The sequence below is a fragment of the Lynx rufus genome, unplaced genomic scaffold, assembly GCF_022079265.1.
Source record: "Lynx rufus isolate CCGP_SWC_20201006 ecotype Redwood Valley unplaced genomic scaffold, mLynRuf1.p SCAF_43, whole genome shotgun sequence".
Taxonomy (NCBI): Eukaryota; Metazoa; Chordata; class Mammalia; order Carnivora; family Felidae; genus Lynx; species Lynx rufus.
Genome location: NW_025814860.1, coordinates 217,716 through 243,968, shown reverse-complemented (window position 1 = coordinate 243,968; position 26,253 = coordinate 217,716). Strand labels below are relative to the sequence as shown.

The 26,253-nt window shown below is 62.5% G+C and overlaps 1 protein-coding gene and 1 long non-coding RNA gene across 2 annotated transcripts in view; one reads left to right on the top strand and one right to left on the bottom strand.

Annotated features, from left to right (window-relative positions):
* The first annotated feature begins 339 nt into the window (after positions 1-339).
* LOC124525575 (uncharacterized) lies at positions 340-4,903 on the top strand. Its single transcript, XR_006965526.1, has 2 exons — positions 340-3,735; positions 4,155-4,903. It is a non-coding gene; the product is annotated as an uncharacterized LOC124525575 (long non-coding RNA).
* Positions 4,904-6,370: 1,467 nt separating this feature from the next.
* Positions 6,371-26,253, bottom strand: part of ABCA3 (ATP binding cassette subfamily A member 3) — a 37,914-nt gene continuing 18,031 nt past the window's right edge. Inside the window, exons 12-32 of the mRNA XM_047098033.1 lie at positions 25,071-25,214; positions 24,488-24,617; positions 24,193-24,347; positions 23,799-23,954; positions 23,481-23,691; positions 22,596-22,746; positions 21,068-21,166; positions 19,949-20,135; positions 18,949-19,252; positions 16,877-17,150; positions 13,475-13,679; positions 12,927-13,146; positions 12,485-12,643; positions 11,614-11,786; positions 11,031-11,159; positions 10,756-10,950; positions 9,002-9,189; positions 8,361-8,531; positions 7,892-8,082; positions 7,678-7,751; positions 6,371-7,235 (exon numbers count right to left, since the gene is read on the bottom strand). Coding sequence (XP_046953989.1) covers positions 7,104-7,235; positions 7,678-7,751; positions 7,892-8,082; positions 8,361-8,531; positions 9,002-9,189; positions 10,756-10,950; positions 11,031-11,159; positions 11,614-11,786; positions 12,485-12,643; positions 12,927-13,146; positions 13,475-13,679; positions 16,877-17,150; positions 18,949-19,252; positions 19,949-20,135; positions 21,068-21,166; positions 22,596-22,746; positions 23,481-23,691; positions 23,799-23,954; positions 24,193-24,347; positions 24,488-24,617; positions 25,071-25,214 — 3,648 coding nt within the window. The 3' untranslated portion in view covers positions 6,371-7,103. The remainder of the gene's footprint in view (positions 7,236-7,677; positions 7,752-7,891; positions 8,083-8,360; positions 8,532-9,001; positions 9,190-10,755; positions 10,951-11,030; positions 11,160-11,613; positions 11,787-12,484; positions 12,644-12,926; positions 13,147-13,474; positions 13,680-16,876; positions 17,151-18,948; positions 19,253-19,948; positions 20,136-21,067; positions 21,167-22,595; positions 22,747-23,480; positions 23,692-23,798; positions 23,955-24,192; positions 24,348-24,487; positions 24,618-25,070; positions 25,215-26,253) is intronic.

Sequence of the window (26,253 nt, the reverse complement as noted above, 5' to 3'; positions counted from 1 at the left end):
CAATGGGCGCGAGCGAGGGGAATGTTAAAGGGCCACGGCCGTTTTTGGCGAGCCGCGTCGGCGACTCTTGCTCTAGCTCCCTTTCTGAGGAGGTGTCTGGGACTGCCAGGGGCTGGCTGCACGCCTCAGGGGGCCGGCCGATTGTGGGACCGCGGTCGGCAGGGCCGCGCCGCTGGGGCAGCCCCCGGGGCGGCGCGGAGGGAGTTAACGCAGTGGCGGCCTTGCCCCAGCCCTCGCGCGTGCGCACTGGGCAGGCGGCGGGTCTGGCGGTAGCCCTGGCGCGCCACCCTTGACCCCTGTGCTTCGCACGCTGTGCGGCCGGCTGCTGGACCGAGGGCGGTGCGGGCGCTCCGGCTTCTGGCTGCGGGCCGTGGGGGGTCCCGCGGGGCTCAGGCGGCTCAGGGGCCTGAGTGGGTGCGGGGCTGGGTTCGTGCGGTTAAAAACCACGTAAGGTGGGCGGAGTGACCGTGCGGACGCCGCTGCTGCGCGGACGGAGCTCGGCCGGGTTCCGAGACTAGACGGGGGACAGTGCGACCGTCACGAACTGGGAGCGAACATCAGGGTAGAAGACAGGATGCGGAGGGGGAAGCGCCTCCGAGGAGGTGACACTGCGGCTGAGACCCGAGGGGGAGGGGGCGCCCGGCAGAGGGAATAGCCGCGCTACGGCGTTGCAAGAAGGGAGGGGAGGCCAGTGTGGCGGCTCGCAGGCCAGGCTACGAAGGCGGAGTTCAGCGGTGGTGGGGCGACGTGGAGGATGTGCAACATCCGGCGCCGAGGCTTCTTCACTCTGGCCGGTGAACAGCGTAGGCAGGGAGGCATTCAGCCTTCTGGCAAAGCAGTGGCCCGGGCCCAGGCAGGAGGCTGGGAGAATAAAACCCGGCGCCAAAGAGGCTAGCGCTTTCGGGTTTTGTTCCCCACGGGGCCGCCAGCGTTCCCCCACCCATGTCCGGCAAGCGGTTGTTACTGCATGGACCCTTGGTGGGAGCAAGGAAGGTGCACCCCGCCCCAGACGTTGTCCGAACAGGTAGGTGCATCAAGGAAGAGAAGGGAACAGATCGAAATCGGATCTTTCTGGAGAAAGGAATCACTGTGATTTGGAGACGGACTAACCGCTAGGACAAGGACAGGGGAGTCCAGGTTGCAGCTTGGTGACCAGACGGTTGGTGCTGCAGACGCTGTCTGCACGTCATTGTTCTCTGCGCTCTGTGGTTTTACCAGCCTGTGGATGGTGGTGCCTTTCCCTGTCCAGCCAATCTGGCCCCATCCGGAGGTTGTCAGCTGTGCCCCAACACCTTCACCCCGGGCTGGGGGGTGTCTCAGAGTCACGGACAAAAGGGAGCCCGGAAGGAGCAGCCCCCTCCTGTGTCCCTTCTGCTAAGGCACCAACACATTTCTAGGGGGGATGTGTTGGCAGGCAGGCAGTCAGTCCGGTGCAGGGGCCTCCCTTTGGATTTAGATTTGCCCTGGTGTGGTGGGGGTGCATTTAGAGCATTGAATTCTCTACTGTCATTGTCACGTCTGCCATGGCCACGCAAGGAGGAGTGAGTGGAACAGAGGGCAGCCCTGGCTCTGCCCTGCAGCCGTCAAGGGGCCCAGAGGGTCAGCACTGGGGACAGGGTGGCCGTGGCAGCATGTCGGAGCCCCACACATCCTGGGCCCACCATCAGTGCATGCCCAGGGCCGCACCGGCACCCTAGGTGGGGAGGGAGTGGGCGAGCAACCCCACCTTGGCAAGGGTGGGAACAATTCAGCCGGGCAGCCAACCCCTGCTACTTTTTAAAAAATGAGCGGAATGCTATAGTTTGGCATGCATATAAATTTTAACACGTTTTATGTTAAATCTAAAAGCATGATTTATTCATACACATGAATTTAATCAAGTTTGTTTCTAAATATTGCTGATTTTTGTTACCAAGTGTGTTATCAGCTGTTGAGCTTTAAAATTTGAGCATCTTTTGCCGTTTTGAAGATGAACAGAATGTGTTCAGAAGAAACATAAGGAAATAAATCTGGAGGCCGCCTGCCCCCTGGCCTTCCAGGAGTTCTGGCTTCACCCTTCTTACACCCCTGTGCCAACTTACTGAGGCCCTGGGGGCTGAGGGCTGGGACGCTACGTCCTTTGGGGACCTCGGGAGGCCTTTGGCCCAGGTTTGGTGGAGGGGGGTGGGGCAGGGCTCCTGGAGACTGCATTGGGCAGCCAGCCCCAGGCCTGGAGCCCTATACCACAGGCATCTTTCAGGCTTTGCCAGTGTCCTGAGCCCCTCCCTTCCCTTCCAGGGTCGGGGGCCACCTGCTGGCATGTGGCGCTGCTCTCCATTTGGAAACGTACCCTTGTCAAGACAGAATATTCCCTCTGCCTTCATTCTCTGTGGGCCTCTGCAGTGCTTGCCCTTGGAGGCTGGTGACCGGGGACACGGAGAGGGTTTAGTGGTAGTCTGGGTGGTGCTGGAGGTCACAGTGCGCCATCCGGGAGCCTCGAGTAGGCATTGCATCCCCAAGAAAGGACTCCTACCTACCGCTGAGAGTCCCTGCACCAAGGACAGGGGTGGCCCGGCCAGGTAGAACAGAAGAGTTTGGGTGGAGTCAGGGAGGCGGTGATGGCTCGGTGGCCTTGAGGGAGGCATTGGAAGAGGAGGCCTGGGTCTCTCTGTGGAGGTGAGAGCCTGCAGCCCCTGCAGGAGCCCAGGAAGAGGCGCTGGCTGGTCCTTCTCGGTGGCCAGGCTGGGCCTTAAAGGGTCAGACAGCCGGCGAGGGTCTGGAGTTGTGGGGAGCCTCTCTGGCTGCAGGCTTGTGCCTCTAAGGTGTGGGTTGTCGGGTCCTGAGACCTCTCCCATCTCCCTGCCAGCAGGTGACTCTGGACTCTCCTGGGGGTGGCTGAGCAGTGAGCTGGGGGCTTGTGCTGGTTTTCATGCCCAGAGCCCCATGTTCATTTCTGCCCCAGGGAAGTCAAGGATAGTGTGCCTGAGCCGGGGCGGTCACAGCTGGGCGCGGAGCAGTGGAGCTCGTACGCTGCATCGTTGGCGGACCTGTGGGCCGTGTCGCAGTGTCGACTGGGGCCAAGATGGCTTGGCCCTGCTCCCAGGACCTACGTTGTGCCATCCACAGCGAGCCGACTTGGGACTTCTCCAACCCTGCAGGCGTCTGATGCCAGGATCTGTGTGGTGTAGGCCGGGCCCCAGGAGCGGGGCCTGGGCAGCCCTGTGTGTTGAGGAAGGAAGGCAGGGCCCCCGCTCCCCGGGCCTGACCCCGTAGCTTCAGCTCCTCGTGCCTGTTTGAGGACAACACCACCTGGGCCTATCAGGTGGGGATGGGACTCCAGGGCCCAGCGCCCCGCTTCCTGGTGCTCTCCTGGGCGGGCTGCCGGGGTCGAGACCTCTGCCTTGTCGCGCCTTCTCGGGCAGCCTCTCAACCTGCCTGCCCTGAGCCCCCTCGTGCAGGGACCCCAGGGGCTTTGCTGTCCTTTGGGAAAGGGAGATAGGCTTCAGGGACTCGAACCTCCCAGGGTTTGGAGGTGGACCTGAGCCGGGGTTCAAGGAAGGCACCTCGTGTCTGCAGAGTGGGATATCACACGTGGCCCGCTTGCCTCAGCTGAGGGGGTGGAGTGAGCAGCCTAATCCTGACTTTGGTTTTGGGGGGACCTCTTAGAACCTCTGTGGCCACCTCTTTGCTGCAGGAGCCCCTCTGGGTCCAGATAGAGCCCAAGCTGTCTACCCAGGAACGTCCCTTGGTGTGCAGGTAAGGGCCACAGGGTCTGGGTGAGCACAGGTGGCCCTCCCTTCTCACTGACCAGTCTGTGTGGGAACGGGGGCGGGGGGGGGGGTGGTCTCAGAGGACCTGGCTGGCCTACACCATCGGTGTCGTGCTGGTTCCCAGAAGTGAGCCGAACAGCAGCTGGCATGGGGTGTCCTGCAGATGCCATCGCCAAATCTGTTGCCCTGGCTGGTGGTCTAGCCCCGGGCTGGCCTCTCGGAAACCTCCCCCCTCACCTCCAGGTTCTGGCACTGTGGGTGTCCGGGCTGACTGCTCTGGGGCACTGGGACGTTGCTGTCTCTGTGGTCAAGGGACTGACGGACTTCAGCCCGGGCTCACGTGGGTCCAGGCTGGACCGGACGGGCTGGCTCCTCTCCCACCTGCGATGTGTGGTCATTCCCCAGGCAGCTTGCGGCCACCCTTGGACCAGCCTTCCGGCCTTCCTTCCAGCTGCTGGCCTTGGCTCACTCCTTCTTCTGCCCTGGTCCTGTCAGCTGCTTTGTGAGACAGGGCTGAAGGTCCCTGAGACTGAGGTGACCTTCGCTCCTCCTGGAGTCCTGGATTGAAGATCTGGATTGGCGTTTGCCCAGCAAAAAAACCTGTCCAGTTTGTTTTTCTGTGTCCCTGCGACCATAGGGTCAGGGACACCATGGGGGGCAGGGGCTGGGCCCTAGGGTAGGGTCACTTCTGCCAGCCTGTGGGTCTTCCTAAGTGAGGTGGGGTCTCGCCAGCTCAAGTGGACCACGAAGGCACACTTGTGGACGCCTTGATGCGAACCTGCACACTGCGGTCGTGGTGGACACTGGGATCGTGTCCTGGGACCTGGCTCTTATCTGGGGTACCCAGCTAAATAAAGGACCCTGTGTCCCGGCCCCCTCTCCCTGGAGCAGCCATGTGCCTGCGTTCTGTGCAACAACGTGGACGCAGAAGCACATGACATCCGGGAGCTGTGTCCTCCTCCCGTCCCCCTGCTGCTTCTGTCTGGAGCCTCAGGGTGACCTTGAACCCAAGAGCAGAGCTTGAGGGAGGCCTGCACCTGGACAGAGCAGGCAGATGGAGGCTGGCTTCCTGAGGTCTTGTCGGCGACAACACCCAGACCACTGTCTCTGGACTTTGTACTTGACCGAGAAATAAACGCCTGTCTGGTTTCAAAGCTGCTGGGACTGGGCCTTCTGATGTGCACAGCAAGCCGGCTGCAGTCTCCGTTCCACAGGAGTGGTTTCTGGGGCCTGGGGGTGGGGTCCCCTCGCCCTGTGACCTGCTGCCTGGCATTCTTTCCCCACAGGGAAAGCAGTGGATGGGGCTCGGCCTAAGCCCTGCCCCCAGCAGGGTCTGCCCAACCCTCCCTGTGGAGCAGCCCCCTCTGACCTCTGAGTGCAGGTGTCCTGCCGAGGGGCAGTTCACAGTCTGTGTTTCGGTCGAGCCACACCATCGGACGGGGCAGGATCTTACACAGGCTTGCTCTCGGCCCTCACGTCGGTGTCTGCCCCTTGGGAGCCCCCGACCAGGCCCACGGGGTAGGCAAGGTGCGACCTTGTCTTCTGGGTCTGCTGATGAGCTGGGGAGGGGCAGGGGTCCAGCAGATGCAGCAGCTGTTTGGGACCAGCATGTCCAGGGACCCTCTGGGCCCCAGGGTCTGGGGGAGAGCGGGATGGGCTGGCGGGGATGAAGCAGGCCAGCTCTCCTGTCGGGGTGTCCGTGGTCCTTCCCCCTCTCCCCTGGGCCCGGAGCTGCATCAGTTCAAACCAAATCAGGTGGGCTCCAGCCCCGGCTCCTTGAGCTCTACTGCTAGGTTTCCAGTAGCCTTGCAGATGACTTGGGGGTGCCACGGGGACCCCAAAAGTGGTGCCCCTTCCTGCTGCTCCTGGGGTCCCTTCTCCCTAACTGCAGTTGCCAAGCTCTATGCTCCTCCCACTGCCCCGCCCCCAGGCCTGGTGTCGGGCCACAGGCTCACCTCCCAGAACACGCCTTCTGTGGGGCTCATCTTAGACCACACCGACCCCCGAATTTATTTTTTATAATGTGGAACTAAATGCTGATGGTGTAAAGAATTCCAGGGGGAACAGAAGAGCTGGAGGCCACGGGCAGCATTCACAGACCTCCAGAGGCCAGTAAAAATGCAAACGGGAAACTCCTGAAGGAGCCACGGTGATGAGACAGGTCTTCCCTAAAACTGAATTCTGCGGGGGGGGGGGGGGGAGAGGGGAGGGGGGCGGTGTCAAAAGGACATTTAGAAAACCGTCAAGAAATAAGAGTATAAATAAAAAGGGAGCTGTTGTGGAGGAAGAATCTTCTGGAAAATGGCCTAAAACCCACAAGGGGCCCTCGAGTCAGAGCCCCGCCCCCCCAGCTTCCCCCTCTGCCCGCTGCACTCGCGCTTCCTCGTGTAGACCAAGGGTCTGTCAGGTGCCCATTTAACCTGCTTCGGCACTGGCAGGTCTGGCTTATCCCTCCAGCTCCTGGTGGTGAGTTCTGGAAGTTACCACGTACCTGGCAGAAACGAGCTCTTGCTTTTTTGTCCGTGTGAAACCTGATGTGGGAGGCCCGTGCTAGGCCTGCAGGCCAGTGACCGGGCCCGTGACCCCCATCTCGTGTGACTCACAGACGTGGCCATGTTCCCTCCCAGACTTTATTTTCCGCACAGAGTCACCACGCGGTAGGTGCACCCCTCCACAGACAGTCACTCGGTCCCGCCCCGGGCCCCGGCCGGCCTCCCGCGGGCGGCTTCTCAGGAAGCCCGTCTCGGGACGAGGGACCGCCTTCTCCCCCGGCCCCAGCTGACTCTGGAAGACGCCGGTGGGATGGGGCCGGCCGGCCGGGCGCGGCGTCCGGGCTGTGTGGCGCAGTGACTCCCGGGAGCCAAGGCCGCGGTGCCTCGTCACAGCCAGCACCTCCGTCGTGGACGGCCACGGGCGGCTTTCCCTCCGCTCTGGGCAACCTGGCGAGCCCTGCTGCCCGCTGCCCGGCAGACTTCCCGTTTCACCCCCGGGGAGGCTCCGTGCCGTGCGCGAACGTGGGGGTGTCCCGCGTGCTCTCGTCGCGAGCACTTCAGCTAATTCAGCCCCTTCCTGAGCGGCTCCCTGCCCAGAGACCCCCAGGCGTGCCCGCGCGGGCTGCTGGACCGCTCCTGGCCGGGCCCCGAGTTCCAGAGAGGGGCTTCGGCGCCTGCCTCGGACACGGACGTTCGCGTGCCGGTTTGCAGCGTGACGGCGCCGAGGCCCGGTCCCTACTGTGCCTCGATTCTCGTGTCCGTTACAGAAAATAGTGATTAGAAATAAAGGTGCAGGGTAAGATGAACCGGGAGGGAGGGGACGCCTGCCTGGGCGCCCGCCTGCCCCGCCCCTGCCGGCTCCTCAGGGCCCCTCGTCCTCGGCGGGCGGCTGCAGGTGCGCGAAGCTCAGGAACACTTGCTCCAGGGAGATCTGGCTCACGGAGTAGTCGTCCACCGCGTACTTCTCCTTGGCCTTCTCCAGGACACCAAACACCTTGTGGGAGCAGAAAGGCTGCTGCCAGCAAGCCCAGGGTGGGCTCCTGGGCTGGCGTGCGAAGCCCCCTGGTCACGGCGGCGGTAGGGCTCCCAGAGGTCCCAGCTCTGCCCCAGCCTGGTCCCCGGAGCACCTGCGGGGAGCAGCCAGCCCTTCGGGGAGCAGGGGGCTGTGCCGCACGGCGGGGGGCCGGGCCTCCCCCAATCTTGCCAGCTCAGAGTGTGACCCTGGGCAACATATATCCTCTTTGCAGGTCAGTTTCCCTTTTTACGCCATTTTTTTTTCTGACTTAAGCGAACCTCCAGACCTAGCGGATTTGGGGGTGAGAGCTAGAGCAGAAAGGGACTCTCCTCTTTGGAAGGAGCCTAGAGGCGCCACAGAAGGAGTCATTCCTGGAAGGGCCTTCCCCAGCCTCAGCTGTGCTGGCAGGGCCCCCACTCACCTTGGCCCAGCTGAGGTCCTCCCCGGGCAGGTGGTAATGGACCATCCCTTGGTGCTCGTCCTCCAGGACGCTGCCTGCACGAAGGAGACGCCGTGTCCCCGTGAGGGCCGGGCTATGGGGGCCAGGGGAGAGCCGCCCGGGACTCTGGAATCACGGCCCTCCTCCCGGGGGTCGCGGGCCCGGGGCTCGGCAGGGAGGAGGCACGGAGACACACCTGGGAAGGTCAGGTTCACAAACGCCTTGAACTCCTCCAGGGCCTCCTGCCGCCCTTCGCTCCGGACCTTGGCCCGCAGGGAGTAGCCGCTGCCAAACTTGCTCTTGAGGTGCTGTGGGCTGCCCAGGCACTTGAACTGACCCTGCACCATGATGGCCAGCCGGGTGCACAAGGCCTCACATTCTTCCATGCTGGGGAGAGGGGCAGAGGTCTGACACGGGGCCGGGGGCGCCGATGCCTGCCTCCCACGTCAAAGGCTCATGCGGGCGGGCCGGTATTGTCGGCCAGATCGAGCTGTTCCCGGTTCCCGTGTTCGGAGGGTGGCCCACACGGTTAAGCCCGGGAACTTTCCTCACAGATTCTGAACCAGCTGCTGGCTGGTCGTCTGTCCACCCGGCCCCACCCAACCCACCCCTTCCACAGCCCCCATTCTGGCTCTTCCATCGACCCCTAGAGACCCCGGCTCTACCTATGGGAGGTGATGACGATGGCCTTGCCCGACTCGCGGGCCCGTGCCACGGTGTCCCAGAGCAGGCGCCGGGCCACGGGGTCCATGCCGGTGGACGGCTCGTCCAGGAAGATGACGGAAGGCTCTCCGAGCAGAGCAACGCCGGTGCTCAGCTTTCGCTTGTTGCCACCACTGGGGGCAGAGAGGGTGGGGTAAGACAAGGCTGACAGCACGGGCTCCCCATGTCCTAGCATCGGACGGGGCCCAGTGATTGCTGGGTGCCCCAGGTGAACAGGAATGAGGGCAGCATGATGCCTGCGAAGCCCACCTTGCAGTGTCAGAGGCCCCACGGAGGCCTCTGTGCCCAGAGGCTGTGCCCAGGGTGGTCAGCATACACACCGTCTGCACTAAAGGGGGCCTGACGGGGGCCCGACGCCCCCTTACTAGTGGCCTTGCCTCCGGGCAGCGGGAATGGGCAGGGCAGCCCCGTTCCACCCGGCACTGCCTGGGTCATGCCCCCCAGTCCCCTTTCAAAGCCACATCAACAGGTATGGGCTCTGGCCCCCGACCCGTTTGGCTGCCCCCCGCTTTATCGTAAGGGAGACTCCAACTCTGCCCTGCGCAGACGTGGGGCAGGGAAGGGGACCCGAGCGCAGGCACACCTGTACGTCCTGACCAGCTTGTTGGCATGAGGCTCCAGAAGCAGGCCCCGAAGCGTGTTCTCCACGCAGGCGCCTATGTGGCGCTCAGGGATGCCCCGGAGTCGGGCGTACATGACCAGCGTCTCTCGGCCCGTCATGTGGTCCAGCAGAGCGTCGAACTGGGGGCAGTAGCCGATTCGCTGCCGTACCTGGAGGCAAGACGCGGCAGGTCAGAGGGGGGGTCCCCCAGGCTCCGCCCAGCAGGTGTGTCTATGGCCACCCTGCTGCGCTTTGTCAGGGACACGGGACGCGCTTGGCCGGCTCGGGGAAGCGCACCTGCCACCCCACACCGATGGCGCAGAGGTGGGCCGGGGCCTAGGCGACCACGGGCGCGTGGGTGGGGTAGTGAGGACACGTGCTCGTCGCCGTGAGAGTATCTGCCGTGCGACAGCTCATCCACCCATCAGGCATGTAACGTGTCTCAGGCCTTCCTTTCTTCTCTGATGGAGGGCATGTTTGCTGGCGACACCTTTGGGGTGGCTTGTCACCCAGTCAGGTGATGCGGTGGCAGGGCTCTGAGCGGCGGGCCCCGTCCAGCAGAGCCAGGGCCCCCTGGGGCCGGCACCTTCGCCCGGACCACTCTGGCTGGCGGGGGACCGTGGATCCCAGACACGGGATTTCTTTCTCCTCGCCTTCCTGGCCATTTCTAGGCTTCCAGAACCTGTGTTCAGTCGGCCTGGGAATACTCTCGGCCACTGCCCCGTCAGTTAGTACCTTCCCCGGAACTCAGACTGGATGTACCCAAGAGTCCCCTCCCTCCCCAGCCTCTGGGTCACATTTATGGTTTTCTCTTGCCCGCGTATGTTTCTAATCTCGCTTATTCCCTTCACCACGGCAAACACAGACGTTTTATGACCTGGGCCTGGTGGCTGCACAGCTCAAGCAGTGGGCTTGCGTCTCCTGCGGGCACCTGTGTGTGCGGGTTCTAGGCACGGGCCTTGGTTTCTTGGTGTGTGTGCACTGCTCGTGGGCCCCGAAACACTGTGTGGGGCTTCTTGGGGTCTGGAGAGGAAGGCCTTCCTCCACACGGTGTGGGCTGTGCTCTGGGGGCAGGGCAGACCAGAAGCCCCCAGGACATGCAGTCGCCGCCAGGCACGGACTCTTCTCTGTTCCTCGCCTCGGCACACAGAACCTTCCACCCAATCCCCAGCGGTAGAGGCAGTGGGAGGGCAGCCTGGATCCTCCTCACCTGGCCCCATGTGGAGAAGTCTCCTGGGACACCCCTGCCACGGGGGGCACAGGCCTCAGTTTCTCCCCTTTACCCGGCAAGGCCCCGAGACCCAAGCCCAGGGAACACAGCATGCCCTCTGCAGAGCCGGGTCACGTGCTGTCTCTCAGGGCTCACAGATCTTAGCCGGGGCTCCTCACTGAACATCGGGCTCCACGATGCTCTTAGCAGTGTGCTTTGGTGAACTTTTACCCGGCTTTGGTGCAATGCCTGGTCTGAACAGCCCAGGGCACCACTACGATAAATCTGTGCGCACAGGCTGCAAACCGCTGTGAACTCTACGTGCCCGGGTCCAGAGAGCGGCTTCTCACAGAGAGCCCGGACCTGGCTGCCAGCCCGGCCAGGACAAGGGGGGCGGCTCTTCTCTTCCTGTCCTGTCTCCCCCTCATTGTTTGCTTCGCTCTGGCTCCTGGTCACTGCCTTGTGAACTGTGAGCCAGAAATGAGCCCATCCCTGCTTCCAGGGTGCCCCGTCTTCCCACACCCACCTTCCCGATTTCCGAGCTGATGCTGTAGCCCCCGACAAAGGCGTCCCCAGAAGTGATGGTCTCCTCCCCGGTCAGCATTTTGAAAGTAGTGGTTTTCCCCGCTCCGTTGAAACCCAGCAAGCCGAAGCACTCTCCTTTCTGGACCGCGAGGGAGATCTTGTCCACGGCAAGCAGGGGCGTCCGCTGCTCGTATACCTGCGGGGCACGGGCACTGAGGCCTAGAGGCAGCGGCACAGGGGTGGAACCTGGGGAGTGGGGGGCAGAGGGGGCCTTACCTTGGAGAGCTCCTTGATAACCAGAGGAGTGTCCAGCAGGGACTCCAGGCTGGGGGCCAGGACCCGGTTCCTCTCGTCCACCACATCCTGGTCCTCGGGAAGTGCCGATGTCCGAGAGTACGCTTCCGTCTGATCGTTCCAGAGAAAGACCGCACCCGTGAGCTCCGGCTCAGGAGGTCCTTCTCCACGGGACACAGGATGGGGGTCTCTGAGACTGCGCATATAGGGACTCGGGACTTTCACAAGGATGGCTGGGTGGGCCCGGGGCTGACACTGGCATCGAGGAGAGGCTGACGGCCAAGGAGAAAGGCCTGTGCAGGACGCACCGCGAAAGCCGTGACACTTGGCTGAGGGGGTGGGGGGCTGTACCGCGTGGACGCGAAGTCCTTCCCAGAGGGGTCTTCACGTCGGAGCACCACCTCGCCCTGGGTTCACGTGTGTGTCCAGTGCGGTCCCGCGGGTTTTGTTGGTGGGGTGGGGTGTGTGTGGCAGACACGAGGGCCTGGACGCCTGCACCCTGCCGGGTGGCTGAGCCCCAGGCCCGTGGCGGCGGAGGCGTGGGGGGTGCCCGGGACCCACTCACCAGCGCCCGCCTCCTCCGGAAGGCACAGAGGCAGGTCTTCAGCCTCCACAGCGTGTCCGTCTCGACGAGGAAGAGCAGGCTGAGGTAGGCAAACCCGGAAGCAGCCATGGAGGTCACGAACCTGCCGACCCCCGGGGCGCTCCACGCGTAGAAGTTCTGCTGGTACCGGATGTCTGTGCGGGCGAGGGAGTGAGCGCTGAGCCTGGCCCCGGAGCGCTCTCCTGCCCCAGGTCCCGGCCTGAGCCCCTCTCTGGGCCCACGGGCACCTGCACACCAGCCCCTCGGCAGAGGCCACGAAGGCCCGGGGTCCATTTGTCATCCTTGTCACTGCCCCTCAGAAGCCCCGGGGACTCCCCGCGTTTTGGGGCAGTTCTACCTTGCGAGGGGTGCCCGTGACAAGTGACCGGGTCACACCCTGGCTCACTCACACGCCCCTTCCTCCCTTGGGGACGGCACTGGGATGTGAAGATGGGACACCTCCTCCCTGCCTTGCCATGGTCACAGTGGTGACAGCTACCACCGCCGAAGACAGCTCCAGGCACAGGAAGGGCCTGTGGGAGCCTGAAAGGTGGCCCCAGAAAGACGCGTCCATGTCCTAACGCCCAGAACCTGTGCGCAACCCCACTTAGGAAAAGGGTCTTTGCAGGTGTAGCTTAGGGCCCTGAATCCAACGCCAGGCGTCCTTACAAGAGAAAGGCAGAGGAAGATTTGAGATACAGAGACGCTGGGCGGCGGCCACGTGAAGGCAGGCGCGCAGCCTGGAGGCAGCGCACAGGACTGCGGGAGCCGGGCTGTCTTGCGGAAGGAGCCCCTCCGTGGGAACAAGCCAGGCAGGAGTGGGGAGGGGCGGCCGCGGGGCCCGGACACTCACTGTATTTCCGGCAGTAGTGTGCCGCGACCTCCGACGAGGTGCAGTATCGCCTCATCTCGAAGTTCTCGTGGAAGCTGCTGACGGCCATCCCCAGACAGTGGTTGGGCAGCACCAGGAACACGTGGTCCAGGGTTCTGGAAAGCTCTTCTAACTTCACCGCTGTGGGGAAGGGCACAGACGAGTGGGCGCTGAGGGACGCAGGACACCCGCCCCCAGGACAGGTCCGCAGATCCGGAGGGTGTGTGGGCCGGGTGCCCAGCTGGGTGAAGCCCCCTCTTCCTTGGCCCCCTCCCCCCGCTGCCGAAACTGCCAGGCAGAGCCGCTGGCTGCCGGCCCAGTGGGACCACCTTTGGCAGAAGGGCCTGAGTAAGGCCTGGCCCAGTGGCCACACTGGTGCCACCTGGCCCCCAGGCACCTGGGGGGTTGTCTCTAAGGCCCCCACCTGGGATGCGCATGATGGTGACCACGAGGAAGGTGGCTATGCCCGACAGGATGTTGAATATGGTCAGCCTCGTGTAGGCAGTGGCCGCTCCCGAGAAGAAGAAGTTCATCAGGTACATGAGGGGGATGATGGCCCAGCCGTAGAGCATGAGCAGCAGGAGGGCGTCGGCCATGTGGCCGTCGTGCGTGAAGGCGTGCACGTCAAAGGCCTTGAACACCACCTGCGGCAGCACAGAGGTAGGCGGTGCCTGGGGGCCCTGTCTCCAGGGTGGCTTTCAGCCCCAGGACTCCCCCACCCCGATGACACCCCCCCTTCTCCCCTTTGCCATTGCAGCGGTCACCAGGGCGCCCCGCGCCTGGACCTTGCCCGCCACAGTGGGATGAAGGCTGGGGATGCAGACACAGGTGAGGGGTGCTGCCGGTGGGGTTCCCAGCCAGCGTCCCAGAACTGGGGCTGAGCTGCCAGCGCGGACCTGTGGTCTGCGCAGGGGCGCCAAGGCAGGGCCCCGGGACGTGCAGGGGAGGGTCCCGGCACCGCACAGCCCTCACCAGCAGCAGCAGACTGGGGACGAGGAAGGACATGAGGTCCCACAGCAGAGCGGAGAGCCAGAAAGTAGCCACGTGGACACCGCTCACAAACTGGACGTGCTTGGCCTGGACGGCCCTCTCGCTGACCGCCAGGATGGAGAACGTGCTGGCCAGGAACGCCATGGCGAAGAGCAAGTTGAGGGCAATGTCAAATCCCTTCCGGCTCCTGCGGAGCGGGGGGGGGGGACAGGGCAGGTCAGGGACTGAGCACAGTGAGTCCGGCCAGCATCCATCCAAAGCATGCGATGGAGGGGCCAGGCAGTAAAGGGGTTTAAGAGGGAATGCTGGAGCTGGGGGGGGGGGCGTGTCTCCGAGCCAGGAAAACCCCTCCCTGCCTGAACAGCTCCTCCTCTGGGCTTCCTGCCCCCCGTGATGGACATACCACTCTTCCAGTCGCCTTCAAGCTGTCCCTGCATCCCCCACGTCCCCCAGACACTCAGGCGATGGCCCCACCGTCGCTGCCTTTCCCACATCTCCTGAGGACCCCCTGCCTGGCTGGCCCTGCCCTTGGAGGACCCCATCGGCATCTGCATGGCTGCAGTGGTTCATTCCCCCCCCCCCCCAATCAGGTGCATTCTGCATTAGGTTGCCAGCAACACCTTCCAGAAACCACCACTGATGGCATTACTCTGTTGCTCAGAAACCTCCGGCTGTCTCAATAAGCAGGGCTTCAACACGTGGATGTTATTGGCCAAAAAAAAGAGGGAATTAAGTATCCACACTACAATGTGGATAAGCCCCTGAAAAGTGAGAACAGCCGGTCACAAAAGGCCTCTTATTAGATGATTCCATTCACACGACACGTCCAGTACAGGCAAATCCATGGAGACAGGAAGAGAGTGGAGGCCGTCTGCAAAAGGAGACGCGGGTTGGGGGGCAGGTGGCTGCTGGCGTCCCGGGGCTCCTTCAGGGTGTGATGGCCACGCAGTAAGGTTGTACTGTGGTCCAAGAGGCACATGAAAAGGTGCACAGCATCACTAACCACCAGGGAAATGCAAACCAAAGCCGTAAGGAGAGATCCCCTCTCCCCGGCCAGAATGGCCAGCATCACGAAGACAGAATGTGCTGGCGTGGATACGGGAGAGGGGGCCCCTCGTGCCCTGCTGGCGGGCATGCAAGCTGGAACAGCCACTCTGAAGAGCAGTGGGCAGGCTCCTCAGAAAGTTAAAAATAGGGGGCGCCCGGGTGGCTCAGTCGGTTAAGCATTCGACATTGACACAGGTCATGATCTCACAGTTCATGGGTTTGAGCCCCGCATTGGGCTCTGTGCTGACAGTTCAGAGCCTGTGGCTTGATTCAGATTCTGTGACTCCCTCTCTCTCTGCCCCTCTCTTGCTCTCTTTCTCTCTCTCTCAAAAATAAACAATACAAAAATATGTATATTAAAAAAACAACAGTTAAAAACAGAACCACCCTATGACCCAGCAATTGCACTTATGGGTGGTTATCCAAAGAAAATGAAGCCTCAGGGTGCCTGGGTGGCTCAGTTGGTTGGGCGTCTGACTCGATTTTGGCTCAGGTCATGTTCCTAGGGCCATGTGATCGAGCCCCACATTGTGCTCTGCACTGAGAGTGGAGCCTGCTTAGGGTTCTCTCTCCCTCTCTCTTTCTCTCTCTCTCTGCCTCTGCCCCACTCCCTCACTCGCACACACTCTCTAAAATTAAAAAAAAAAAAAAACACAGTGAAGAAACCTCCCCCTTCCCATGTTCATAGCAGCGTTATTTACAACAGCTAAAGCAGAAACAACAGCATGTCCATCGACAGGTGAGTGGAGAGAGAGACTGTGCTAACATACACAATAGAGTATTTTCCAGCCACAGCAGAGAAGGAGAACCTGACGTGTGTGACACGTGGATGGGCCTGGAGGGCACCGGGCTGAATTAACTAAGTCAGACAGAGAAAGACGACTATTATAAGATCTCACTTACACACGGAATCTACAAACGAAACAAAAAGGAACTCACAGATACAGAGAACGGACTGGTGCTTGCCAGGGGGTGGGCAAAGAGGGTGAAGGGCGTCAACTAGCTTCCAGTCATAAAATAAGTGAGTCCTGGGGATGCCACGTCGGGCACAGTGACTACAGTTAAGGTTAACCCAATACTGGGTTGCTCATTTGAAAGTTGCTCAGACAGGATCTTAAAACTTCTCACCACAAGGGAAAAAACTTGTAACTACGTGTGATGAGGGTGATGAGGGGTGTGAACCAGACTCTCTGGGGTCATCCTTTCACGATGCATCTGGAACTAAAACAACTGGGACAATTCTATCAGATTCGGGGCCAGCCCCGCCTTGTGAGTACTAACAACCACTCCAGCCCACGTCACAACAGGTGACCTCCGTCTCCTAAAGCTGCTGAAACAGAACCAAAGTTCCTGCCTCCCCGACCTCAGCTGACCTGGGGGTCTCCTCACGCAGAGCCCACCGGGAGGGAGCTGCCAACTTCCTGATGCCCCCAGCACAGTCCCCCACCCCACCTGTGGCCGCTGACCACCCCGCCCAGGTCCGAGGGCCCCGCAGGCTTGTGTCCCCAGGGCCCAAGCAGAGCGGAGGCCCCTCCCCAGGGCTGTGCGGCCTTCAGACCACCAGTCCGACCCGCCACGAGTGTTCATCCGTGTGCCCGCCTGTCCCCGGCAGGACAAGGAGGGCACAGAGCGGCTGCTGTGTCTCTGCTTTCAGGGTAGAGACAGGAGGTAGCAGAGGGGGACGAAGACATCGCAAGGCCCAGAGCAGTCCGGTGTGTGGGGGGGGTGGGGATAAGGCTGCCCCTCCCCGTTAATTAATCGCCCCACATGGAGTCACTGATCTTGTTCCGAAACTGATTTTCTTGGCCTCTTCTGGACGTTCTGGGGTTTAGGGGGCTCTGTGACCAGCATGGGGGAGAGTCCCACACATACCAGGGCATGACAAGGCCTGAGAAGAGAGAGGCCCACAGGGCTCCCTGATTTGAGGCCACCTTGGGCACCGATACCTGACTTCGCTGTGTTCTGTATTCCGGTTCACACACAGAGGCACTGCCCCGGGCACAAGCGTGTGCCGAGACCCCCGGGGACAATGGCCAGCAGGAGCCGGGTGCAGATTAGGGAAGAGGGCACGGCTGTGCTCCGAGGCCTCAGGAGTCCCCCCTCGGATACTTCAGTATGTGGGATAGGGCCTCCCCAGCTAATCTGTTGTCTGAGGAGACAGTGAATACGCAGGGCTGGGGAAAACGTGGGGCAGAGGTTCCCTGGCCCAAACCCAGAAGCTTCCTGAAGGCACAAACAGTGCTTCATCCGCCTATGTGGCCCTTGGTGGCCCTGGCGGTGCCCGGTGCGAGGCCCTGATGGGTGGGGGCAGGGCCCTGGCAGGGGCAGTGCACCTACTCGTTGAACTGGTCCTTGGCGGCCTGCAGGGCGCTCCGGGGCTGGGGGTAGTTGGAGACCACGATGGAGGCCCGGGGGCCGCACAGCAGCTTGAACAGAAGGTTGTCGACGACAGCCAGCGCGGTGGCTGGGGAGTGGTACGCCTGGTTGTTGAACAGGGCAGTGACGACCGTCCGCTCGCCGACGTCTCTGAAGGACACGGCCACCAGGCACCGCTCGTTGAAGCCACCTCCCTCCACCGAAGCCCTGAAAACCAGGAACTCCTCCAGGTCACCTGGGGGGCGACAGAGGGTCAGGAGCGGACGACGGCCCCTGGGGCACGTGCCCGAGGCGCCCACTCTGAGGAGCTCGGAGGCCTGGAGGGGCCGTGGCAAGGAAACACCACCTTCTACTCTCGCGGAGCCCACGGGCTGGGGGGGCCACGTCATGGGAGCGGGCCTGGGCGAACGGGCACCCCGGGGCCACAGGAGGCCAAGTGGGAGGGCCACACTCCTTCTTCTGCCCCCCAAATGCCTCCCGAGACTAAAGGGAGGCAGCCCTGGACCAGGGCCGGTGGGGCAGGGAGGAGGCCGCTCCGGAGAGGGAGAGGCTCTAAGAGGCAGGCCTGTGACCTCCTGTGGGGCGGCTGGGCGAGCCAGCGGGTAGGGGGCTGCCCTCGAGGGGCGAGATTAGACAGGATCTCCGCCTGTTTCTCTGGTTTTCCAGTTTTTATGGAACGAGTAAGTAACCTTTCGTAATCAGGAGAAAAAGGTGGTCTTTAAAAAGAGTGGCCTGAGGGAGTGGGGCCCAGGGAGGAGGAGGATTCCCTCCTCACCAGCAAGAACCCTGGCAAACCCCACTGCAGGTGCCGGACCCTCCGGGCATTCGAGGAGCCAGGACCCGCCCCAGCCCTGCTTCGCTCCGTGGTGGAGATGTGGGGACAGGGGTTCAGACAGGGGTGCTGGGGTCCACCCTATGGTCGCTGGCAGCTGCCCGGCCCAGCATCACGTGCACCTACACACGCCCTCACTGCCCTGGCCTGTAAACAGGGTCAAGAGAGAGGACGTCTGCCTTGCAGGCCCTAGGGTCAGCGAGGGGCAGGGACGTGTCTGGGAGCCCTGACCTTAAGAGTGACAGAGGCTCTGCCAATGGGGCCGCAGCTGCCGTTACAGAAGAAAAAGCATCCGATGCCCTTAAAAGCAGTGAAACAAGACCGCACGGCGAGGCAAACAAAGCCGGAAGGTTGCACGCTCGACAAGGGAACGGACACTTTGGTCTTCCAGAAGGACTCAGGCCAGGGGCATCTGAGGCCATGTTCCGAACCCCCCAGAGCCACCGTGTGCCACGAGATGCCCAGAATCTTTGGGCCAGGCTGGGGGACAGCCGGCAAATGTGGCGGAGGGCACACGGAGGTGACAGGATGTCTCCTGAGGCCTAACCAGGGTCGCAGGGGTGGTCAGGGCCACACTGGGACTCGGGGCAGAAGCGGGCACTGGAAGGCGGACTGGTTCCGGTTCCGGGACGCAGAGGCATCCGGCCTTCCCCTAAACCAGAGCCTGCTTCCTGAGTCTCTGGGCTGCGGTCCAGCAGGGGGAGGGAGCAGCAAGCCAAGGCCACCTTCCCCCACGTCTGGCCCATCTGACCCGAGCTCGAGGCCTGCTCTGAACCCAGGGCCGCGTCTGACTGCCAGGGCCAGGGACGCAGGTGCTTCGGTCTGAGGTGCTGGAAGAGAGCACCATGTTACCTCAGTGTGTGCTGTGACCAGCCCGGCAAACGAAGGGCAATGGTGACACCACGGAGGTTTCATGTTTCACCTCTGACCCCGACACAGACCTAAGTGGCCGCCTGTCCTGGGCAAACCTTAGTCCCAGATGCTGCCTGTGCCTTCCTGACTCAGGCAACGGCCTTCCCCCTAGTGGTGATGTCCGGAGGCAGTTGTGGTTGTCACGACGACGACAGGGTGGGGAGAGGGGGACGCAATGCCAGGGATGCTTCTCAACATCCCAGGGTGCGCGGACAGGGAGGAGCCAACGCCCCAAATGCCCACCCACGGTGCCTGCGCTGAGAAGCTGGGCTCCGGGCCCGGCCCTTACCCAGCACCTCCCGCGGCTCCTGGCCCTCGGCTTGCAGCATGGCCTTCAGCTGCTCCGACAGCTGCTGGTCCAGCCGGGAGGCCCCGGGGACAGCAAAGGGCACGACAGTTCTGCCGTACGCGCCCAGGGTCAGCTCCAGCATGGGGTCATCAAAGGTCTCCGAGGAGTAGTTGACGGCCAGGAGGGCCAGGGTGACGCACGTCAGAGGGACCAGGACCTGGGCCACCACCATCTTCCACTCGCGCAAGCTGTACACGGCCTTCTTCAGGAACATGGCCCAGAACTGCTGGCAGTGGAGGGCGAGCTGTGGCAGAGGGGACGGGCTGTCACGGTGCCCCGCGGGGCCAGCAGCACACCCCTGCCCCCCACCCTCAGCCGCGGGCACGGTCCCAGCACACGCCTGGTGGCCTCCAACCGATGCGTGCGCCCCGAGGCCCCAGGGCTTCTTGCAAAGCTCCTCCTTCGATAACACGGGAGATGTGCACATCCGTGTCCCTGCGGGTCCCCACAAGGGCCTCGGGGGGGTCCCACCACACTGGGGGAGCCAAGGCCGCTGCCTTTCCCCCGATCTTGGCAGGGGACCCCGTCTGCGCTCATACGGGAGCCCTCCAAGCGTGGGGACCCCTCCAGGGTCAGACTCCTGCTCTGCCACGTGCTGGCCAGGCCACCGTGACCCAGACTCTGCTTTTCCGTCTGTAAGATAGAGCAGCGCTGCCCTTTACTGAGCGAACACCAGGCTTACGGCAAAGCCCTCGGTAAACAGAGCAGAGTCAGCAGCATATGCAACACGGCCCACTTAGAACAAAACGATATTATAGTCGCTGAATTAAAATGTGCTGGGTTTTCCTTCTCCCTGCTGTGACCGCGTGAGCTGTAATCTGCCCTCTTCCCAGTGAACTGACCCTCCAGGAGCCCTCATCTGTCCCCCTGGATGCTAACACGTGGGGCTCAGGGGTCTCCCAGCCTTCCCACACCGGCCGGTCCAGCCTTCGGCACTCACCCCAGTGTTGAGCTTGGCGGTGGTGCACTCGTCCTCGATCAGGGAGCCAATGCCGTCGGTCGGGTCCATGGCCCCGCACAGGTGGCTGTCCACTGCCCAGTCGCTCGCCCGCCTCTCGTGCTGGTATTGCAGGGCAGGGAGCTGGATGGCCTGGATGTCCATGCTGGTGTCCACCAGTTTGCCCACACTGTGCCAAGACACAGGAGGCCCGGTCACCGCTCAGCTCCCCGCGGGGGCCGTCAGGGAGGGAGGAGGAGGGGCATGCTGTTAGCTCTGCCGGCTGTGCTTTGTCTCCTCACGTGCCCATCACCAGATGCCATCAGAACACCAGACATGGAGTCCACGAGGGACAGATAACCGGACAAGGCCCCTGCCCACAAGGACCGCGGTCTCCCTGGGAGATGGGCCAAAGCCACAGGGATGGGGAGGGGGGTACTGGGGGCATGATGGAGGCCCCGGGAGTGTAGTTGTGCCAGCACTGGGTGCCATGGGTCTGGGCGCCCGGGGCCGAGCTGGGACCGACGGGCAGGTGCGTGTGCTCCGGGAGGAGCCGCCCAGGAATGGCTCAGTGGGGACGGGTGTGCGTGGGGGGAGTGCAGGCAGCGGCTAGGTGGCTGGTGGGGCCGCGTGGACACCCGTGAGCCACCTGATATGTGCACACCGCGCACACACTCACTGTTCTGCCTCCTCGCTAGGTCCCGGGATCCTCAGAGAAAAACATGTACCTCACACGTACTTTTGTTCCTTCCAGTCCCTAGCACTCCATCTGCCAAACAGGCGCTGGAGGAAAATCTGGTGAACATCTTCACCGCCCCGGGCAGCCCCTGCCGCCCGCAGTTCTGGGGGCCTGCCTGTCGGGCCTGCATGGTGAACAGAGGCCGCCGGGCCGCCTGCACCCTCCCCATGAAGGGGGTTGGGGCGGAAGTTTCCGGAGAGGAGATCGGAGTTCAGCCGCCCTCTGCCTTCTGAGTGCCCTGGGGAGTTGGGGCCCCGCCCACACCGGCGCGCCCCCCCCCCCCCCTCAGGTAGGGGTTGGATCTGACAGTCGGGGGGCTGCTTCACCGGCACGCTGTCGACAAGCATCGGCGCCTAGACTGATGGACGCCGGCGTGTACTGACCGGAGGAAGACCTCCTCCATGGTGGTGACCGAGGCCCCGAAGCTGGCGATCCCCAGCTCCTTCTGCTGCTTCTCCAGTTTGGCAAACAGACTTTCGAACCTGGAAGCAAGACCTTGAGTGAAGAGCTGCCTCTCAGTGACTTTGGAGGCAACTTATTCCTCCACGTGGCCCGGAGCAGGGCAGAGCGGCCTTGGCGCCTGGAAAAGCTGCCTGGAAAACCGGGAGTTGGGTTTGTTTCCCCCTCTTTTTCCCTACGTGACATTTTTTTTTAAGAGAGAGAGCATACATGTGCAAGCTGGGGACGGGGGCAGAGAGAAAGAGAGAGACAGAATCTTAAGCGGGCTCCACACTCAGTGGATCCCACGAGCCCATGAACTGAGCGGAAATCAGGAGTCAGATGCTCAACTGACTGAGACACCCAGGCGCCCCGGCCACATGACCTTCTGCCGTGAGGACTTAGGCCTGAGATACTGTTTGCTAGAAAACATCCACGTGAAATCACAAAACCAAAAAACCAAAAAACCTGGAGGATATTCATTCGATTGCAGGGTAGCGCTTTCTAAGGAAAAAAATCACAGAGGAAAAGATAGGACCCGTTAAATGTAAAGTATCTGCATGGGGAAAAAAGTCCCACAAAATCAGTCAACGACCAAATGGAAAAAATTGCAGCAAAAATGGTTGATATCGCTCCATAAAATGCTCTGACTGATACACGAGCGAGAGACAGGAACACACGTTATCCAGAGAAAGCCGTGTGAGCGGTGGCAAGAACGACCTCCTGTTAGCAGGAGCGGAAGGAAAACAAAATGCCATTTCAGCCACTGGCTATGCGAATATTTAAAAAAGAACTTCATCAAAGCTGGCAAGCGTGGTGTAAAATGGACACTGTCCCGTCCTGCTGATGGGGAAGTCACGTATATCACCTCTGCGGGAGGAACTTGGCACCGTTTGCCCCTCCTGAGGGGGTCACTGGAGATTTAGACCAAGAGTTTTCTAGAAGGATGTCTCCTGGCGTATTCTTGGCGGGAAACCAGGAGTGCGTGGTGCTGGAACAGATGTTGACGAAGTCACGGTGTGACGGAGTGGGGGAACCCAAAACCACACCATCGATCGGGCTCGTAGCAATGCTAAACAGACTTTAAAGATTTATACCCCAAAGTTTCTGAACGTGAATCGAGGGTTGGGTTCTTACCCCCCACACCAGAACCTGCTCTGTTCACAAGGCTTTGGCGCGTGAGACAAAGAAGACACACACATTCACGATTCCACGAGGAGCTCATGGGCGCTGTGCGCGGGCGAACCTGGGGGGAGGGGCTGGCCGTGTGCCGAGAGCGACGGCAGACACTCTCCACCCAGGGAGGGTTCCCAGTTCCACTGCACTGGTTCTCCACCTGCTGTCACAGCTGTGGGCTTGGGAGCCCTGCTGGCCGAGCCTGACAGGCAGGAGCAGGGGACCCTACGCACGGAGCCTCCGAGGCCCACTGAGCCCCCTTCTCAGGGCCGTGCCTGCGCCCCCGGGGACGCGTACCTGTGGGTGCTCTCCTTGGGCAGGATGAAGGACAGCTCTGCACCGGCTCTGCTCTCCAGTGTGGCGCTGGGGACGTGGTGGCGCACCAGCCGGGAGATGGCCTCGGGGTCACAGTGGGGCTCCTTCACCAGCGTCATGTGGTAGCCCGCACCTGCAACACCGGGGAGCCCCCCCGGGACGCCGTGTCCCACTTCTGCCGTCCCTCCGGGCCCTCGGCTCGTGACCAGGACAGGTCGTGGGAAAGAGGCCGGAAAGCAGGGACGGCGGCACTGGAGCGGATGCACCTGGACCCCTCGGTGCCATCCTCGGGGCTTTTCTCCCAGTCCCTTGCTGGGCGGAGATGCTGGGGGACCTGGGAGCGCTGCCGGTAAGGACGTGAGGCCCAAGCTGGGCTCTGCAGTCCACTCTCAGGCTGCGGCAGGAACCGTCCCCAAGACCTGCCCTCTCTGCTTTCTCCACAAGGGAGCCCCGGACAACGGCGGCCCCGAGGGTGACCACGTCTGGTCGCCATCCGCCGGGCAGGGCTGTGCGCCAGCCGAGGGACTAGGGAAGGGAGGTGCACAAGTCCCAGGGTGTCTGAGGAGGGGAGCTCGTCTGCTGGTGGGATGTGGGTGGGCCTGGGGAGTCGGACCATGAGCTGCCTTCGAGGAAGCCACACTCACATGGCAAACCCAGCCCTGGACTGGGCCACAGGCCGCGCGCCTCCACGGTAGCCAGTGTGGCCTCTGCAAGGGCACCGCTGGTCTCGGCGGCCTTGGCTGACGCTTGGCTGCCCCTTCCCGGTCACGGCAGGACGTCGTCCTAACCCAATCAAGACTGCTCCCGCGCTCCCTCCTCCCCTCCCGGCCCCTGTCCCTGCCGCAGGGCCCCGCCCGCCCTGCTCACCGTACTTCTGCTTGAGGAACAGCGAGGACCCGCAGCACTGAAGCTCCCCCTTGGCCATGATGGCCACGCGGTCCCCCAGCAGGTCGGCCTCGTCCATGAAGTGCGTGGTGAGCAGCACGGTGCGCTGGCTCTTGTGCTGCTGCAGCAGGTCCCAGATGGCCCTCCTGGAGACGGCGTCCATGCCCGAGGTGGGCTCGTCCAGCATCAGCACCTGCGGGCCGGGCCGAGGAGCCGGTGGCGGGGTGGCGGGGTGGCGGCGGCTCCCCGTGGCCGCCCGCCGTGCTGGGCGCCCCGCCCCGGGGCCTCCCGCCCGCCTACCTTGGAGCCCGCGATGAGGGCGATGCCGATGGACAGCTTGCGCCTCAGGCCCCCGCTCAGGCACCTGCTCAGGGAGTCCCGCTTGTCCTCCAGGCTGAGGGCGTGCAGCATCCGCTGGACCTCTTCGGGGCACTTGAGGCGGGACAGGCCCTTCAGCTGAGACAGCGGGGGCAGGGACGTCGGGCAGGGGCTCCCGGCCTTGGCGCCTCCTCCTTCCCTCCGCGCGCTGCGCCGCGTGCCCTGACTTCCCTCCCCACCGCCCCGCTGCAGGTCTGCGAGCGGCTGCTCCAGGTGGGTTCTATTTGCTGGGAAGCTGGGGGTTCACGCCTTGGGGCCCAAGCTCGCAGACAAGGAAACCACTACACGACCTAAGCGCACTCAGCGGCCGGCTCACCTGTGCGTAGAAGTACAGGTGTTCTGCGACGGTCAGGTTGTCAAACAGGATGTCGTGCTGCGGGCACAGGCCCAAGCTCTTGCGGATCTGAACCATGTCCTGTGAAATCTCATACCCGTTGATATACGCCCGGCCGCTGGTTGGGGGAAAGAGACCTAGGGCCAAGCAGAAGACCCGGAGGCCGAAGTTCAGCGGGAACACTGGACCCTCTCCCCACCCCCGTCAGCACGAGGTGTGACCCTTGTCTGGCCGGACCGCTGACCGGCCGGCCAGAGCCGAGGCCGTGGCGCTTCACCTGTGAGCATGGAGAGGGTGGTGGTCTTCCCTGCGCCGTTGTGGCCCAGCAGCACCGTGATCTGCCCCTCGTACAGGTTCAGATTCAGGTCTCTGACGGCTGCTTTGCCCTTGTTCCCCACTCTGAACACCTGCAGCGAAGGCCGAGGGCGGCCCTGGACTTCAGGCCCTGCCTGGCCCCCAGACCCCCGCTGGAACACACCTGCCTGACGGGTCTCAGGAGACAGTGCCCAGCGTGGCCGGTCAGCGCAGAGGCGGGAAATTTCTGGCGAAGTGCCGATCGGAGGCCATGCCTCCCCCCACCCCCGCCCCGGGTGATGTCTGTCCCGCTTCAGTGGACCAGCAAGTGTTTGGGGGCAGGGCTGACTCTGGGGTAAGCCCACTGCTGGCTCCCCCCTGAGTCCCCTGAGCCCTGGGGACAGAGCCTGGGGAGGGGTCAGAGAGCAGCCACGGGGGTCTAGGAGCAACAGGGCCTGGGGGACGGCCCCCAGCTTGGAGACAGCCCTCCAAGGTTGTCAAGGTGGCAGGTCTCATGCCCCGTGGCATGAGGTCCCCGTCCCCACCCACCCCACAGGGTGCGGCACCTTGGTCACATGCTTGATCTTGATCCCGGCCACCAGGTCCTCTGGCTCAGCCTCAAAGTACTCGGTTCTGAGCACTTTCTCTGGATCATCATCTTCCTCTTCTTTCCCCAAAACTGTCCGTGGGTGCCCGCACCAGTACGAGGGCTGGGGTGGAAAGCAGACGGGTCTCAAGCAGCCAACTCGTGTCAGTTCATTGTGTTTGTGAGGAATGGCAGCAGGTTCCCCGACACGCCAAACACTGTCAGCAAACAGCCCTCGCCCGGGGCCCTGCTGCAGAGGTGGGGCGGCCCGAGGCCTCTGTGGGACGCGGGTGCACGCGGCTCCTCCCTCATCTACCCGGGGAGGCTCTGAGCCTCTTTCCTGACCCGCCATTTGGGCACACAATCCCTGACAGGCTTGTTGGTGGTGCAGACAACTCACATGTGACACAGATGAAAAGTAAATGAGGACCTTTAAACCAAAGACAGGCTGCTGAATGTTCCAGTCCGGGGTGCTGTCCGGGCAAAACAGGAGGGAGGCTGTGTCTCCACGCCTGACTGGCCCTCACTCAGCTACACAGGAGCTCACAAAATAAGCAAGAGGAGCCAAAAGGCCTGGCCTTCCCTTGCTATGAGGAAGCTTCCCCGCACTCTGTCTAGACAAGGACCGTAGCCATCTGTCTAGAAAATCCCTGCCCAATGTCTAGACAACAACCCCTGCCTTCCATCTAGACAATAACCCCTGCCATCTGTATAGACAATGACCCCCACTCTCCATGTAGACAATGACCCCTGCCATCTGTATAGACAACGACCCCTGCCTTCCATCTAGACAATGAGCCTCGCCATCTGTCTAGACAACGACCCCCATCGTCCATCAAGACAATGACCCCTGCCCTCTGTCTAGACAATGACCACCACCATCTGTCTAGACAACTCCTGCCCTCTGTCTGGACAACGACCCCCGCCTTCCATCTAGACAATGACCCCTGCCATCTGTATAGACAATGACTACCACCATCTGTCTAGACAACTCCTGCCCTCTGTCTAGACAACAACCCCCGCCTTCTATCTAGACAATGACCCCTGCCTTCTGTCTAGATAAAAAACCATGCCCTCAGTCTAGACAAGGAACCCTGCCCTCTGTCTAGCCACAACAATGCCAGGCTGTGGGATGCGTAAGAATACAGCCACAGGCCACGCAG